At 40.4% G+C, this 19208-nt stretch overlaps 1 protein-coding gene across 1 annotated transcript in view; it reads right to left on the reverse strand.

Annotated features, from left to right (window-relative positions):
* Window positions 1-19208, reverse strand: part of PDCD11 (programmed cell death 11) — a 53223-nt gene continuing 34015 nt past the window's right edge. The window contains exons 26-36 of the mRNA XM_040361862.1: window positions 18967-19020; window positions 18207-18329; window positions 17999-18121; window positions 16455-16605; window positions 15730-15825; window positions 14940-15098; window positions 12634-12860; window positions 8847-9015; window positions 6085-6238; window positions 2451-2616; window positions 1-495 (exon numbers count right to left, since the gene is read on the reverse strand). Coding sequence (XP_040217796.1) covers window positions 324-495; window positions 2451-2616; window positions 6085-6238; window positions 8847-9015; window positions 12634-12860; window positions 14940-15098; window positions 15730-15825; window positions 16455-16605; window positions 17999-18121; window positions 18207-18329; window positions 18967-19020 — 1594 coding nt within the window. The 3' untranslated portion in view covers window positions 1-323. The remainder of the gene's footprint in view (window positions 496-2450; window positions 2617-6084; window positions 6239-8846; window positions 9016-12633; window positions 12861-14939; window positions 15099-15729; window positions 15826-16454; window positions 16606-17998; window positions 18122-18206; window positions 18330-18966; window positions 19021-19208) is intronic.

Raw genomic sequence — 19208 nt, forward strand, 5'->3', positions numbered from 1 at the left:
TATCTGAATTCATGATGGTAATTTATTGTGACATCTGAAAATGAATCAGCAATGTACAAAATGCCACTGATAATAAAAATGCTCTATTCTGGCAGTTGACTGTATTTTTCCTGTGTGGTTTCTGAAATTCCAATGATGAACATATGAATCTCATTATTTCATACAGACAGCAGAAACAATAAAGGGAAGCAAATATATAAAATCCATGTGATTTACACAGCCACAAAAACAAGTCTCTTAGGGAGGATTGTACATAATGGGCGGTTGCCTTTTTCCACATCTGTACAAAGTCAATAAAAAAAAGTCCTTCAGAGCAGATGGCTCTAGCTTGTGCCCACAGAACTCTTAGCTTCAACATATTGCAGAGCCTTCTCCTTCACAGCTTGAACGGTCTTCTCATTGCCATGTTTCTTCTCATATTCCAGATAACGCTTGAAGAAAAATTTGATCCTTTTTGCTGCTAAACTAAGGTGGATAACTCGCTCAAATATATCTCTGCAAAAGAGAGAAAAAAAAAATGTAGGAAAATGACAGTGATAACATAGAAAAGTAATGGCAAAAGGAAGACCAAGCGGTCCATTGAGTCTTTTACTTTTTGTGTCAAGGTTCAGATGAAGGTTTGAATCCACCTACTGCTGACTGAGGCATTACCTCTGCTGGAAGTCTATCTGAAGCATCAACTTAGGTAAAAATATTACTTTAGAAGTTTAATTTTGAACTTCCCTCTTGCTAGTTTGAGATCCTGTCCCCGAGAACCTGTTCTTGATTTTGGCATCATACTGAAAATATTAGCCTCCTGAACCTTATTTATTCCCTCTAATGTATTTAGATGTTTCAATCAAGTCTTCCATTTCCCTTCTTTCCTCAAGAATGTATATATTAAGCTCCTGCAGTGTCTTGATAGGTTTTATCCATGTTTTGTTGCCTCTCTGGACTCATTCTATCTTATCAATATTATACAATATATTATTAAGTATCAATATCTTGTAAATGAGGTCTCCCGAACTGTAAACAGTATTCTAAATAAAAGACATTATATAACAGTGTTTGGTTTTAAAGATACTTGAACGTCAAGATCTTCCCATCATAATCCCTGATGCCGGTCATGTTGACCTGGGATTATTATTTTTTTTTTTAAAGTGTATTACCACCCTCCTGTAGCATTTTGCACAATATGGAATAAATACAAAAAGTCCAACTGGGAGAGTAAGAAACCACATATTGGTCACAGCAGATTCTGACTCAGGAACTCAACCTATTTTACAGAGGGTCTCAGGGATATGAAATGGTGAGGTTGCTTGTAATTTAGTAAATACTAGAACTAAACTGACTCATTATACGAGATGTCTCTAAAACGTTCAGTGAATGGTATCAGAAAACAAACAAAACAAAAAGATACAAATTACCTTTATTGGCCTTCAAAATAATTGCCGTCTTTCACAACACACTTTTTTGCAACATTCATAAAGCCTCTGGAAACCGTCAGCAAAGGCCTCTTTAGGAATTGATCGCAGAACCGCTGTCACACATTCTTGGATTGCTGCCACGTCCACAATCAACATTGTCTTGCCCTTGGACTTTTGCAGGTGGCTCTTTTTGGGTCACAGGGAAGACGATGAATGCCATTCCATCGATTGTCACTTGGATTCTAAATCGAACATGTCTCATCCCCTGCGATGATGGTTCGCAGAAAGGATGGATCCTGGTCACACATAATGAAATCAGAGATTTCCATTCATTTTGCTTTCTGTTAATCTGTCGGCTTGTGTGGCACAAACCGGGAACAGATCTTCCTCTTACCAAAAATCTTTGCGAATGATGGTGCGCACTGTGTCCTTGCTAATGCCCAATTCCTCCACCATCAAATCGTATGGTCAGTCATTGATCTCATGTCAGCATTTGACGCACTCGAACGTGGCTCATCCCGAGTCGGTTTCTTCCCATAATGAAAGCGTTTGAAGAAGGTTGTAAGAAATTTTTTTGCTCACGGCTTCCATCCCCTACATTTGGACATTTCATGCGTCTCCGTCACTGGTTTTCACAATTTGTAGCAGAACTCAATGTTTACTCCTTGCTCCATTGCACTGTGACCCTACCTCTCACATGGACGAAGTTCGACCGCCCACAGCAACTTTACCCTGGCATTCATGTGCACGCCATGTTAGGTGGCGCTTCTGAGTGCGTCACTGGATAGTCATGTGGGCACACCTGGCCCATGTTACTGCTGAGATATCGGACCATTCACCAAACTTTTTAGACACCCCTCGTATATCTTCTATCAATGTTTAAAACAAAAGTACAATTTAAAAAAAAATTACATTAGCTGATTAGCTGTAAAGCCACACTATATTTTCAGCTAAGTGCTAAATGTACACAACTCTGACTACCTACGTATATAGCAAGGAACTCGCTAACCGTTTTAGCAAAAATACAACATTTTCTGCTCTTACCTGATTTCTTTTTGATTGCCATGCTTTACCATCATGTCGATATATACAGACCAAATGTCTGTTCGCTTGGGATAGCTGCTCAGTGTGCTTTCAAACAAAGCCTTGGCTCGTACAGGATCTCCCAGCTGGAACTCTAACTGAGCAAACTTCGAAATTACCTCAACATCTGATAGGGGGAAAAAAAAATAAAATGATTTTTCTCTAAAACAAAAAACACAACTGAACACTAGCAATATGGGCTGGAGACATGTACACTTGGTGAGAAAAAAATAAAAAATTAAAAAACAGAATCTTATGAGAGAGTCACAGCAGGTCAGTTTATGTTCCAATATGGTAACATATCAAAAGAGATACAAGTTCAATTCAAATTTCAGGTAATACACACACAAAAAAAATAATGTAATAATAATAATAATAATAATAATAATAATATATAATTGAGATAGATCTCTATCAAAGTCTACTTTTGATAACAGTGACTGCACCTTCCACATACTTTAAAAATAAGGTAGCCATACCAAAATATAAAAATAAATAAATAGATTTTCACTTATTGCAGACCTAAGGGGCTTTCAGACATTAGGCGGCTAAAAACTGAGCAAGTGACCCAGTCGCTGAACGATCTTGCTAATGAATGATATTTCAACATACATGTAAACTCTCATTAAGGTAAACCATTGTTGGCATTGACAAATTCTTTGTGGATGGCCAGTGTTGGGATATTGGACGAACATAAGTGAAAACTTACAATCTCCAACACAGAGCACATAATGCAATTTCAAGACAATGTTAAAATTTGAACTGCAAAAGTAACCGACCAATACAACCTTTACATAATATTTAGCAGTAACCCTGGTAGGTTCCCATGATCACTTTAATAAAAAAATAAATGAATAAAGTGGAAATTCAGTCAAAAGCTTCCTAGGGCTAAACCTGCTCCCACCCCCATTCCAAGCCTATTCCATCTACCCTGTCTATTCTGAAGTCCCATGATCCACTGTCAGTGGCAGCTTCAACGTAGAGGAGGCACAGATGACAACCGATGTAGCAAAGTAAGCCTATGGGTGACATCATCGTCCAAGCATATGCAGCATGTGTCAGTGATTTCTGCTCTACACAGAAGCCGCTGCTGGACAGATCACGTGACTGGACGGTCTTCAGAATAGGCAAGTATACAGATCTTTTCTTCACAGGGTTAGATAGAGTAGGCTTAGAGTGGGGGGGTGGAAACAGGTTTTGCCTTAAGCTGGCCACAGAAGGTTCGAATCTCGGCCGATTCAGCAGGGACGGCAGAGGTTCGAACTATGTATGGACAGGCTGAAAGTACCAAATTGATCTATCAATTGAGTACAACCAGCCTGCCAGATTTTACATGTGATTATTGCTAGCAGCTGTTATAGCCACTAGCAATAATCACTGTATTCTCCCGGTGGTTCACAGGGGAATCAAGCGATTTTCTTTTCTGCAACTATGAAAAAAAATCGCTCCGTCTATGGTCAGTCTTATTTGGCTTATGACTGAACTTCCACTTTAAAAGCAGGTTTAAGTGTTATAGAGTGGTATGCTTATATCCAGCATTAGGCTCTAAGGGAACATTACAAAAGTAGAAGAGTTTGCAGCCTTAAGCTGGCCACAAACACACAATTTTTTTTCCCTATAGACTATAATGTGAGGGACTTTTCCTGACTGGATAGAAGTTAAAATGTACTGTTTGGGTAGTCTCTATTACTACACAGCTCATAATAAATGTAATAGTAGATTGTACAATCAAACGTTAAAACACACTAAAACAAATATAAGAAACACATTTTGGGTAATTAAGTAAAATTGAATTATATTTATACGCAAGAGAAAAACATTTTTTTATATTGCAATTTACCAGCCCTTCAATGTGGTGGATGCATTTGTTTTCTATAACACCCCCCCCCCCCTCCCCCAAGCGATTTTTTTTACCAAATATATGGAAAATACCCATTGCTCTGTCCCGGTCACTTCCTGTACACTGGAACCTCGGATTACGAGCAGAATCCATTCCATGAGAATGCTTGTAACTCGCATATCGTACTCGCATATCAAAGCGAGTTTCCCCATTGAAGTTAATGGGAAACGAAAATAATTAGTTCCGCATTGACATCAATGGCATGCAATACCGCATGCAGCCAGAGGTGGGGGGGGGGGGGGGGGTGACGGAGAGCCTCGGAAATGGCCGAAAAGGCCTGAGGACACCTCAGCAAACCTTGCAAAGACTTAGTTCCAGAGGTCAGCCGAGCTGCACGTCGCTTTGGCCTGAATCGTGATTGTTTTGCGAGACAACACTTGCAAAACTGAGTTACGATTTTTAAAAATACAATGCTCGTATTGCGAAAACGCTCGTTAAATCGTGTTACTCGCAATCCGAGGTTCCACTGTATATCAAACAACGGCATCTTCATTCTAATCCATCTTGGAAAACTACATATTTCCATAACCACCATTCAACAGTGATTAAAAGAGGAGAAAGTATTTGTAATGTGAAGCGGGGAAGAAACCTCAGGTGGCAATCTTACTACTCCAGAGAAACAACAGATTGAGTATTGCTACCCTAGGCCAGCAAGTGTGTTACTGTCACCAGGTAGAAATTAATGGGGGGAAAAAAAAAAAAAACCCTAATGCAGCAAGCACATCTAAGGACTGGCAAGCAGCAATAAAATAAATTTGTTTCTGGGTTTATAAAAAAGGCTGTTTCTGCAATCTGCCTGAATCGGTTCCAGTTAGGCTTGTGGCTGTCAGGTAATAGGTTGTGGTGTGGGAGGTTATACTATACTGTCAAATATTTAGCTAAATCCTCCACATTCAGTTGCCTGTCTGGCTCGGTTCACGCCAGTGCGCTGTGCACTCTCGCATTCGATTCGCACTGCAAATGACATGCGATATCTGTGCGATGCAAATTCAATTATACAGACTCTATGGCTGAAGTCGCATCGCATTCGGACTAAAGTCGTGCAGTCCGCACCAGAATCGGATTGCATAGGTGATCACACCCATGCAATATGATTCATGTCAGGACTGACAGTTTGCACTGCGATATGCAAACCGATCTGGGGGGGGGGGGGGGGGGGGGGACAATAACTTTGTATTGACGCCCACAGCGGCTCCCATATGGCAGTGTGAACTGCCTGCGAGTCAGGTGCAATGCGGGAACCCGTGCTGGATTTGCACGGGTTCTCGCATCGCACCAGTGTGAACCGAGGCTCAACGTGTAATCCTCTGCAGAATTCACATGGCACTAAAAATCACCTGTGCAGTTCAGCTGGTGGGGACTTCATCCATTATGTGAGATGACATCAGTACAACATTTTTATGCTGTCAGGTAGCTCTCTTTTAACAATGTATTTTGCTGAGAAACGTAGCAATGTGTCCATCTCAAACCACAAGAGCTACAAAATGTATAAAAACTGCATCGTTCCACAGTCATCTATATTTTTTGATAGAAGATTCAATAGCAGGATACACATCATATTATCGGCTTGCTAGAGACTACATAGGTTGTTCTCATTTAAGAAATGAGGCTTAAATTAAATTGAAGCCAGTTTGTATTGAAGAGTGGATCAATCTTATTCACAACAGTAAATGACTTAATGACACTAATACTTACGCTCTTTTTCTGGAAGACACTTCATTGCCCGCTGCAGTAAGCGATGAGCAGCCTCAGACTGGCCTTGCTTAAGAAGAAATGCAGCATTTTTCCAATACACAGACTTTTCCTGTTTGAAACGCTTTATCATCGTGTTGAACAATTCATCAGCCTCCTGGATGCCAGAAAACAGCAAACAAATCAAAATTCAACATCATTTACCACAAGTAAAAAAAGTCTTCTAGTAAAGTTGAAAAGAACCAGAGCATACCTTTAATTTTATTTTTTTTAGCTTTACAGAAACCACTGCCAAAATAAACAGTGAAGAAAGCAGGGATAATATCAATAATTCATCAATTACAGCACACATAGCAAAGACACCTCTGCCTTTCCACTGAGTCAAAATGTGACCGATTTCTGCAGGGCAGTGAACAATTCTTAGCGGTAGACATGAAGTCTTGGCAAAAAAAAGGGGGGGAGGAGTTTGGTCTGCATGCAGTAAGGAACAAGGCAATACATGCGATGATGGGTGGACTGCAATGTTTACATGAATAGGAAATGGAAAGATTCACTTTGAGGGCTTGTTTGCACTAGGTGTGGTGCTATGTGGGAACGTGTATTAAATCACGTTTTCCAACACCGCACGGAAATGTACTGCATTCTGCATACTTAATGGCATCACCACACACTTTGCAAACATGCATTACAATGCGGTTTGGTGTGGCACGATTTTAAAATATTATGCCTGCAACATTTTTTATGCATAGTGCAGCCCACGGAAATGAGTAGGCTGTTGGGAATGCATTAAAAAGTGTGTGCGTTTGGACACACCTTATGGTGATGACAAGCCCTAAAGTGAAATTTAACCTGGTCCAACATGCACCTTGTGTTTTAAAGTATGTGTGCTATGCTGTCCATGCACAGCTCAAACTTTTGGAGGTGCCTGCTGAATCTCTGGCGAAGATTGGAGCTTTGGGTGGCCCTGTTTACAGCACATAGCTTGACAAACTTCAACCTGAAAAATTAAGGGGAGCCTTTAAATCCTAGAACCAGGCTATACAGGGGCCTTGAATTGCAATATATATATATATATATATATATATATATATATATATATATATATATATATATATATATATATATATATATATACATACACACACATATACACACACACACAAAAGTGGATATGTATATACTGTATTTTTTTCTGCAGGATGGGCCTTCGCTTTATCTTACCACAGCTGATATGCTGCAGACCACAATGGTGCTGTCAGCTGCAAAGTACCAGCTATCTGGGGGGGGGGGGGGGTATTACATACATAAGGAAAAACCTCAAGAAGGCAGAACAGCACCAAAATGCTTGTAGTCCTTATTCTCATGTCCCCATCACCACAAGATTTTCCTGCTGCATCCACTGAAAAACATTTCTAGGCTCCAAGGACAGGGAAAGAAGGCTCACAAAGCAATTCAGAGGCTTAGAACAAGTCACGTTAAGCAGGCCATTTCCAGCTGCATCCTTTCCAAGGCGGGTGTCTCTTCAACAGCTGCCGGAACAAATATTTTTTTACCCAAATCGCTCCCATGATGGCCAACTAAATCAAGCACAGAGCTGATGTGGACACTCTTAGAAGGGAGGATACTGTGACCTTTAGGGTGTTCAGTTCAGTATTCTGGTGCTTCAGCATTGTAAAGGTGCCACATGACATTTGAGGAAGCTGAACTAAAGCTGCCAAAATTTGTCATGTTTATTTCAAGATAACATCTACCTAGTTTCCGTTTTATACTGTGGCCTACCATAGTTGTTTACATACTGTTCAGCCACTAAAAAATGTATGTGGCCCATTGGCTCTTAGATAATACCATTTATTGCAGGACAAAACCAGCCTGGTTTCCATTTTCTGCCCATTCAAGTACTCGCATACTGTCCTAATGCTACACAATTTCTACCAAACACATACCATACATTAGGGACAATATGAATGGTGTGGGGGTGAACCGGGACAATATAACTGGTACAATGGTGATTAGAGAGACACTGTAAGTGGTGGAAATTAGTAACACTGTGGGTGGGCAGCAGTGATTAGAGACACTGACTGGCAGCACTGGTCTGGTGACTGTACTGCTGTTGCAGTGATCAGATATAATGGCTGGTGGCACTGACATACAGTGATATCAGCATTGTACATTATCACGCAAATCTCATGCAAAAAAATGTGATGCCATAAAAGAGGGTCACTATTGCGAAAATCACACTGTTTTGTAACACACACACACACACACACACACACACACCTTAAAAGGCATCTACCAAGCATGTGATTAAGGGACTGGTTTTAGTTTCCATACCACTCTCAGGGCTGTGTGTTAAGAAGGACCCTCTGCCACTATACAATATTTAAAATATATATTTTATGCTTTGTTAAATGCCCCCCATCGCAGTGCCCGTAGACTTAAAAAAGGGACACAGCCAAGTTTGGGTTTCTCAAATTTCACGTGGGATTCTACAAACCAACCAGCAGTGCCCTCTCTGACTGGGACCAGGGCGTATTTATTCATCACCATCAAGGACATGAATCATTGAATTTTGTGTCTTCATTTGAGCTTTTTTTTTTTTTTTTTAGGTCTTCTAAGGTCAGAAAACAAAATGATTTCCTTCTCTTAAGCCTGAGGTGTCAGTGTTTGGAATGGTGAAGTATCAAGGAGTTTTATTTATATGATGCTATAGGGTAAAACTTTTACATTGATACAAGACAACCAACACATGCCTAAAGTATATATACCTTAAACTTTTCTGACTTGATGTAAATCTCCACCAAGTGTTGGAATGCTTTCAAAGGATCATTGTATTGAACAGCTCGTCCGAACACCTTCAGCAAAGTCTCTTCTGTGCCATATGTATTCTCCATATTCAGCATGGCCACCCATACATTCAGCTTCTCTTGCTCCTCCCTGTAAGAACAATGGGTTAATATATTATGGTGTATGCCAGGGTAATATTTTCTGTTTTATCCCTTTAAAAGATCCTGTAAGCACAAAAATACCTCATCTGACAAATATGCACTCCGCTCATAAGTCCTGTTGTGGACTGACAACACAAACAGCAAATGCCTGCTCAGTTTGAAGGTGGTTGTGCCTTTCCTCCAATTAGCTCTCACCAAGCTCTGAAGAGTGTAACTTTAGCTCTCCGCCCAGTGCTTTCTGAAATCTCAGACAAGATGTAAAAACTCTGCACTTTGAACTGCTGTAGATATACAGGTACAACTTATAATGGGATGATTTGTTTAAATCGCTGTGTGTCACGCTAGTTAGGTCAATGTGTATAGGTAGGGGGGTTTACAACCACTTTAACCTTTCCCATTATCTTCATCTCCAAAACATTGCACTATTTCTAGCCCTAAAATAAGAACTAGGACGACATAGACACCACTGTGATTAAACAGTTTGCCAACAGAGAAAAACAGGAGAACTCAATTTCTGGGGGAAACAAGGGGAGCGATGACATACGTGACCAGTGACATAAAAATATGTAAAATTCTTTCTAAATGGAAACAATAGTTGAAAAATGCAAATAAGGATCACTAAAAACAATCCTCATTTCTTAGTGAATTGACACCATCATGGTTTTGTTTGCCAATCACACAGTGAAAGTATCTTTCACTTGTTAAATTACAGCCATAACTTTATGACCACCCACCCAATATTGAGTAGGTCCCTCTTTTGCTGTCAAAACAGCCCTGATCCATCAAGGCATGGAACCAACTAGACTTCTGAAGGTATGCGGTGGTATTTGGCACCAAGCCGTCGTAGCAGATCTTTTAACCACCTCAATACAGGGCAATTTCACCCACTTCGTGCCCGTGCCAAATTTCAACGCATCACATGCCTGGCGAAAGGGGTCCTGCGCGGCTCCGAAGCGTGGCACTTTCATTTGTGATGTGATCTCTTACATTAAATACTTTTGGACGGAGGTCGTTGTTCCATGGTGTGTTGGTGAATATGTACACTTGTTTGATGCTTGAATAATTGAATGAATGAATGAATGAATGGAGGACCCAACTGGTAATCGCTGCAGCACCCACCATTTTAGGAGCCATATCTACCAGGAACGTGTGCGATAGGAATATTTATCAGACAATTTTCAGCGCTGTCGCACTTTGAATGACAATTGCACGGTACCCATATGACACTTTTATCTTCTTTTTTTTTGAGACAGATAGAGCTTTCTTTTGGTGGTATTTAACCACTTTCCACCCTTCAACGTCATATGACGTTGTCGACTTTGAGTGGGTATATCTGAAGGATGCCTGCAGTTACATCTTCTTTTAGAGCTGGCGATTCCCTTTACCGCAAGAACAATCATAGTGGCTGTTTAGCCCCTTGATCATTCTTACAGGCAGCAGGAGGGGACGTGCCCACCTCCCAACGCGTCTCCGGGCTCACCCGTACGGTCGGCTAAAGCGAGAGTGGTCCATGCCAGAAGTTGACCGTAGAGAATCCGGTGGGCCAGATGGCCCCTGTACGTCTCTATGATCTTTCGGGGGCCAGGCGCAACGTTATGATGTCACGACCAACTACTATTTTCGAAAAAATGCAGCCACCTTGGCTGGGAAGCCAGGATAGTTTTTATTTTTTTCAGATGTGGGGACTTATTGACCCCAGATCTCGTTGTAAAAAGGACCCGTCACGCACTATTCCTATTACAAGAGATGTTTACATTCCTTGTAATTGGAAAAAAAGGAAAAAAAAATGTCAAAATAGAAAAATAACTGTAAAAGTCAAATAAAAAAAAAAAAAAAATTTAAAGCGTTTGTGTCTGCTCGCATGTGGAAGCAAACACATACGTAGGTCGCGCCCACATATGTAAACGATGTTTAAACCACACGCGACGGCAAATGTTAGAGCGAGAGCAATATTTCTAGCGCTAGACCTCCTCTGTAACTCTAAACCTGTAGAAAAAAAAAAAAAAAAAATTGAAATTGTTGCATATTGGGATTTTTAAGCACCGAAGTTTGGCGCCATTCTACGAGTGTGCGCAATTTCAAAGCGTGACATGTTGGGTATTTACTTGGTGTATCATCTGTCAGATTATACAAAAAAAAAAATTGGGCCAACTTTAAAAATGTTCGGGGGTTCCGAGTAATTTTCTAGCAAAAAAAAAAAAAAAAAAAAAAGAAGATTTTTACATGTAGGAGCAAAGTGTCAGAATTGGAAATAAATAATTTTTCTTCACTTACGTGTGCTGATGAGGCTGCGCCAACGAGCACTAAATGACGAGCTGCGCCGATAATCAGGACCCCCGACGATCAGTACCTTGATTATCAGTGTAAACAGTGTGTTGACAGCCTTGCTGGTTATCAGCACTCCTTTGCTCACACAGACACAGTGGGTGGGGAAAGGACTGCCCATAACTGGCAAGTCTGATCAGCTGTGATTGGACACAGCTGATCACATGGTAAAGGGCCACTGTGATTGGCCGTTTACCCCGATCTGATCAGCTGTGTCCGAAGGACACAGTTGACACAGAGCATGCTTGATGCGTCCTAGAACTAAAGTACCGCGCTGTAGCTGTCTTTTGGCTATAGTGCGGTACTGAAGTGGTTAGGGCCTGTAAGTTGCAAGGTTTGGTCATTAGGTTTCCCAGCACATCCAGGTCTGGAGAATTTGGAGGCCAAGTAAGCCTCTAAATCGTCATTGTGTTCCCTTAAACCATTCTTGAACCATGTTTGCAGTGTGCATTATCCTGCTGAAAGAAGCCACTACCATCAGGAAAACCATTTGCAGGGGTGTACTTGATCAGTAACAAGGTTTAATTAGGTGTTCAGCAGAACATTGCTCAAGGCATCACGCTGCCTCCCCCGGCTTGCCTTCTTCCCATACTGCATCCTGGTGTCCTCTCTTCCCCAGGTAAGCGACTCGCACATGCACCCAGCAATCCACATGATGTAAAAGAAAGAAAAAAACAAACACATGGATTTATCAGACCAGGCCACCTTCTTCCATGACTTACTGTTACCCATGGGTTGTTTAGTGTGCCGTTCAGGCTTGATCACTATGGGGAGTAGTGTGGGTGATGCTGCAACCACTGCAGGAGTGCCAGCAAGGGATGTCGTTCGTCTCAGCTCCTGTAGTCACTGGAAGAGAGGAAAGATCCCTGCTGCTGCACATAAGGGGGTGTAGCCTGGCAGGAGTCCAGGCTTAGGTTGTCTCTCATCTACCATAGTATTCCGTAGATGTGTGGCACCAGGGCTCTTTCCTCTCTTCCTTTCAGTACTTCCATTACTTTGTGGAGCAGTTCTGATGCTCATGTGTTCATTGTAGGCACATCTGGCTGTGGCCATGGGTCAGCATAGGCACCCTGAACCAGACTGTTACACGGCTCTATATACAACAAATCACCATTCCCCATTTTTCTGCATTCAACACATCTAATTCAGGGGGATCATGTTTATTTGCGGCCTTATATATCCCATGACTTTTAGATGCCATTGTAACAAGATAATCAATGTTAGTCACTTAACATTTCAATGGTCATAAAGTTATGGCTGATCAGTGTATGTGTAGCATTACCTGAAGTAAATAGTCTGCAGGGCTCTTTCTGCCACAGCCCGTGCTTGCTCCAGCTCAGTGGCCTGGAGGTGGAAATCCATGTACTGAATCCAGTTAGCAGAGATATTAGGTGAACTGAGGACAAGGCGCTCAAATTCATTAATTGACTGCGGTTGCTGACTTGGATCCTTTGCCTCTTTTCCAGCTGGTCTCTTCTCCACTCCCTGTTTTTTCTGGTTGCTCTTAGTCTGAAATGTTGTGAATGCAAATATTCACGGTGAATAGTTTATTATGCTGAACAATATCTTTATAAAATGAAATAAGCAGAACCATGCAAAGAAAATAGATTTGGCCAGTTCAGTGCCGACTAGAAGGTTCCCCGGGCCACAGGTTTTAAAGCCATCAGTTAATGTTACCCAGTCTCAGGGTTTATGTTTTTGGCATGCAGCTCATCGCTAGTACAAAAGAATAAGTTGGGATGAGTGCTTAGGTGAAGGAGTCCTATAGCTCAACACTTTCAGCAAAAACAATCACCCATTTTTGTACTTTAAAACAATTATATACCATTCCAACCAGCATACTGCCGACATATACAGTATGCTGTTTTTTTTTTCGCTGTACAAACCGTTTTATCGTTCTTTTTCTTTTCCGACTCCCACAGGGAATAGGCTTTCCTATGAAGAGGCGTAGATGATTGACGTGCGGCTAAGGCGTGTCACGCGTTCTGAAAATAGCCGGACTGGGACTCGGCGCTATACGGCGCCTGCGCACAGACTAGAAGCTGACTGCGCAGGCGCCGTATATAGCCGAGTCCCAGTTCAGGTATTTTCGGAACGCGTGACGTGCCTTAGCCGCACGTCAATCATCTACAACTCTTCATAGGAACGCCTATTCCCCGCGGGAGTCCGAAAAGAAAAAGAATGATAAAACGGTATGTACAGCGGAAAAAAAAAAACCACACAACAGCATACTGTACATGGCAAAAAATGGAAAGAACGAAAAACTGGACAGCCACACTCCAAAATCACTTAAAAAAGGGATGTCTTTTATTTCAACTGTACATACACAGTCACTGCAAACCAACAACATTCAGTATGGCCGACGCGTTTCGCACTGGTAGTCAGTGCTTAGTCATGGCTGAAATGTTGTCTGTTTATCCCTATTCACGGACGACTTACACAAAAAAAAAAGCCATGACTAAGCACTGACTACCAGTGCGAAACGCGTCGGCCATACTGTATGTTGTTGGTTTGCAGTGACTGTATGTACAGTTGAAATAAAAGACATCCCTTTTTTAAGTGATTTTGGAGTGCGGCTGTCCAGTTTTTCGTTCTTTCCATTTTTTGCTATCATTAGCATTGCCAGGACCTTGGTGGTTCATCAGCCCTTAATTGCCTACGGGGCTCACCTGGAGCGGTGAGAATCTTGTCAGCATACTGTACATGTCGGCAGTATGCTGGTTGGAATGGTATATAATTGTTTTAGGGTGAACCTCCGCTTTAAGATGAAATGGCCATTTCAAATTCAGAAAGACGCATTTATCAAAATAAATGATACTAAATATTTTTCAGACATCCTCTATGCAGAATGATGATACAATTCTCAATTTTCACAAGTCACTTTACACAACAATTGCATTAGAAAAAAATAAATAGTCAAGCCATTATCTCACACTGAACTAATCCAATAGCTGCAGTTAAAGCGGAGCTCTACCCAAAAGGAGAAGATTTGCTTTAAGGTCTCCCCCCCCCCCCACTCTTTCAGTAATGGCAGTTGTGTGTACCCATTCCCACTTCCACTCATCTAGGCAATCACCTAGGCACCCCCCCCATTGCAGTCTTCTGGGACACGACAGGTTCCAGAAAACTGTGGGACCACGGCTGTAAAGCCGCAAGCTGTCACAGCTGGGTGCCCACAGTTGCCGGCCCCAAAGACAGAAGTTAAGGTTAAAATGGCTGAGGTGTGCACATTGCTGGATTGTGGGACAGGGAGTGGCTGTTTTAAAAAAAAAAAAAAAAAAAAAATCAGCAGCTACAGTTGTTGCTGACTTTTAATTTTTACACAGTAGCCTGGAGCTCCTCTATACAACAATATAACTTCAAAAATCAAGCTAGATATGTTCTGTTCAGTTTACCCAACTGCTGTCACTACTATCAAAGTTGGTGACAGATACATGTGAACGACTAGGCATTAACAGTGCAAAGCACAAAAACTAGTTCCGGTGATCCAGAAAAACTGGCTACAAAAATGTAATTATAAAAAAAAATGAGAACCAGCTGATATATATTAATGAAACTAGAAGACCTAAATCTTTTCAGTAAACATACTTTCTGTATCTTGGGGCACTCCTCTTCATCCTCCTCACTGTCTGAACTGCTCTCCTTTCCATCAATTAAAGACGTTTTGAGAGTATTCAGGCTGACGTCCCAAGAAAAGCCGGAGGAAACCTGCAGCCGGGGTGCTGGAGGCTTATTGCTAGCTTCTTTCTACAGAACAAAAAAAAAAAAAATCATGAAATTAAAAAAAACATGCATAAATAAAATACACCAATTTATTTTGGAAGCAAAATGTAAGCATAGTCTTCCTTTACTTGCCTGTTTTCTATGGTAACATCTACATTATATATTGAAATCAATTAAAACAAAATGTATAAATACTAAAATAAGGTAATTTATTTTATGTTATCTTGAATAGAGTGAAGAGAACATTTTTCAGGTTTTATTCTGCGGTCTGCCATCAGGGAGATTCACCCTCTCCATTTGTGATGTTTACCGTTACGTGAAAGTAAAAGAAAATCCCAAAAACTTTGGGTTGTCCCCAGAACAGGAATAGTGGGGGATATCTTCCAATGAGGACACTAGTAATGGTGACAACCAGGGATTCCTTCACTTTGGAGACATTTCCTTTGACTTCCTGTTTTGGCTATGGGACAGGAAGGGCAAGGAATTGTCCTCAATAGGACAGAGATGGCAAAAAAAAAAAAAAAACACAAACACACAAAGAAAAAAGGGTTATCCAAGTTTTTTTTTTTGCATTTAGTTCTACTTTAATAGTAATAACAAACCTCCCATTAACAAAGAGTAATGCGAAAAAGCAATAACAACAGAACTCACTAACCTTTTCCTCATTTTCGGTCTTCTGTTCTCGATAATGAACCTCAACTCCACTGTCTTCATCATCCTGGGACACTTGGGATTTCTTCTTTTTAGAGCTCTAATAATTGGCAAGTATAACGGATTATTACTGGTAAAATTTTACTTCTTACAATAACAAATGACTAAAACAGACAGTTCTACAAGACTCAAAAACTATTACTTTATAGCCGCAAAGCAAAAACGGCAAAGCACTAGTAGCAGAAAATGTAGTAACATTTATCTTTGTGTATACATGCAGAGTTAGATACTAGAACCAAATAAAAAAAAAAATATATAAAACTGTCAACAGGTCAGACATTTCTTTGGTGCCCTTTTTCAGGTCAGTTTTGTTACATTTATGTTTTAGTTGAAAAATTCCTCTTTTTTTTTTAATTGGTCCCCATATCCAGCTCTGTATGTACTATACACAACGATAAATGTTAGAACCTCTGTGCTTTAGTGTTTACACTGATTCTATTAAACTGACCATTTATTCTTTTATTCTGAACCCTCACATGCTGTCACTGAATGCAGCTGGTGTACTGAACTTTACAAAATATACAGGGACTCTGTCTGATAAACAATATGCAATGACAAGCATTACAAAACATTCATCTAGTCGTCCTCTAGCCCAGTGCCCATCGGTGTCAGGAGCGCTGAAAGCCCCTCTGTACAGTGCTGCCATCTGCTGGTCACATGCTACAATACCTTGACTTCACGTTCAGAGTTCGTTCGTCTCCTTTTTTTTTCACCCTTCTTTCTCCTCAAGCTATAGCCATCAGACTCTGGGATAACATCAGGATTTCCAGTATCATTTGAAAGTAGTGACAGCTCTATGTGATTCTCCTCTTTAGCTATACTAAAAAAAATAAAAAAAATAATACACCTATTATATACAAGTTTAAAACAAGCAAAATTCAGCCTAGTGGCACCTACCGGATAAATAAAAATACATATTTTTAGCATTTGTATATTTTGAGACCCAGAATAACTTGTACTGCATTTAAAACATAATTTTTAAAATTACCCATGCGGCCTGTTTGTACTTTTGTCATGAATGTTCCCTTTAACAAAGACTGCCATTGCTATTACTTGTCTGGCCGTTTCTGGGCTCAATACTTTGACATGACTCAGAACACAAATGCAGATCGGGAAAAAGTCAGAATGAAAAATCTGAATACTTACTCTAAATGAGGTACGTTCAGTACTAAAACCCATAACACAAGGTATTTTTCTGTACCTGCGGGGTCTTTGAATGTATAAAGCACAGATGCTGCATGTTTTTTTTTTTTTTTCTCATTTACTGTGACATACACCTTAAATCTGAACTCTTATCTCCCCTTCGCCCTCTATATAGCATGCCACATTTTTTTGTTTGCAATAACCTTGTCAAGCAATTTAACTTCGAGAGAGAGAGAGATCGATAGAACAAAAAGTACTATGCAATGTGGTTATCATGCATTTCAAAAAGTAGTACATGCACTACGTTTGGTGCGGTTTCAGCCCATTCAAAACTATTGGGGCTGAAATCACACTGCACATGAATCCCACAGGAACCACACAGCGTTCCTGTGAGATTCACGTGCAGTTCCTAGTGTGAATGGGTCCTAAAAGTACCTATTTGTGGTTGTAGAGCTGAAAAGGCAGAGACGAGGATAAGACTACAACTTTGAAAACCTCTTGTCCAGCGTCTCAAGAACCCTTGACTACCGACTTCAACATTGCCCAAACACAGACGTTTGGATGCACGGTGCTTACAAAGCCAGCTAAGTTGAGTGCAACATTTCACATGTATAGGTCTGTGGCTGGAGTTCAGTTTAAGTCGAAGCTTGCCTTAAGAGAGTAATTCTACCATAGCCTAGAACAGTGATGGCAAACCTTGGCACTCCAGATGTTTTGGAACTACATTTCCCATGATGCTACACTACACTGCAGAGTACATGAGCATCATGGGAAATGTAGTTCCAAAACATCTGGGGTGCCAAGGTTCGCCATCACTGGCCTAGAACATAGGGGGGTTAATTTTCTAAAACTGGAGAGTGCAAAATCTAGTGCAGCTGTGCATGGCAGTCAATCAGCTTCTAACTTCATCTTGTTCAGTTAATTTTTTGATAACTATAAACTGGAAGCCGATTGGTTATACACAGCTGCAACAGATTTTACACTCTGCAGTTTTAGTAAATCAACCTGTAGTGTACACCCCATGCTTACTTTTACCCAAGTATATATAAAATAAAAATAAAAAAACTTACGAAATAATTTTGGCAGTAAGCAACTTTCCTTCAGGAATGTGTTTCTTATACATCTCTATCTCGTTAACATAATAGGAGGTGACATTCTTAAACAGAATATGGCCATCAATCGAACTGGATATCCTGCAGTAAGAGCAAAGCAATACAATTAGTTCTTTGCACAGCATATACCGGCCACCCACATAGTGCATATAAGGAACATGCATACCTGAAAAATACACCTTTATCTGTAACTGCACTGACAAAACCTTTAATGAGCTGCCCTTCCTTCAAACAATCAATAGACGAGAGGTCTTCATCTATCTGTTTGCTGACACTTCCAGGATTTAATCTGTACAAGAAGGGAAGAATGCAACATTCAAAGTAAACATGCTTGTAAACATTTATCAATATTTAGTGATTGGAGACATTTTGTTATCGCTATAACAGACAAACTGATCTTAATTATCCAGTCATAATATAAAAAATAGAATTTTTGTTCACAGTAAAATCATTATGTGGAACAGGGGAAGTGTTATACCTTGGGACAGACTGCTGTACACACTGACCAACAGGAACTGAACGACTTTCGCACAGTATGTAACCAGTTTCACCTATGAAAGATGTCTATACATACCTTTTTTAATCCTGATCTAATCACATGATCCGACTCCCTTGTGTCAGTCAGCGGCAGCTGCAGGGGAGAGAGAGAGAAAGGAACGCAGACAATGGATGAGCCAAAAGGAGCCTTTGGGTAATGTCACTGCTCCCAGGCATTCCTAGCCATTGTCAAGCACGCTCTTCTCTCCCCGGAAAATATATACATATATACATCTTTCTTACACAGGTAGGTCAGAATAGCTGTTTGGAGGGTGGGGGGGGGGGGTGCATTTTTAGGGCTAGTTTGGTTTAGCCTGGAATTATACTTTATAGCCAACCATGCCATGGACATATAAAGTAGCTAATTAATGACCTGTGACTATGCTTACCGAGATTCTCTTAGGGACAGGTCTATTTTATTTCCAACAGAGAGTATGCAACACCTGAAAAAGGAAAAAACAACATAATCACTGTTGAGCTCAAAATTAAATAGGATTTTTTTTTTTTTTTTAAGCCTGGACAATACAAACTAAGAATATAAAATTTATATATATATATATATATATATATATATATATATATATATATATATATATATATATATATATATATATATATATATATATATATA

Source organism: Rana temporaria, chromosome 8, assembly GCF_905171775.1.
Source record: "Rana temporaria chromosome 8, aRanTem1.1, whole genome shotgun sequence".
NCBI lineage: Eukaryota > Metazoa > Chordata > Amphibia > Anura > Ranidae > Rana > Rana temporaria.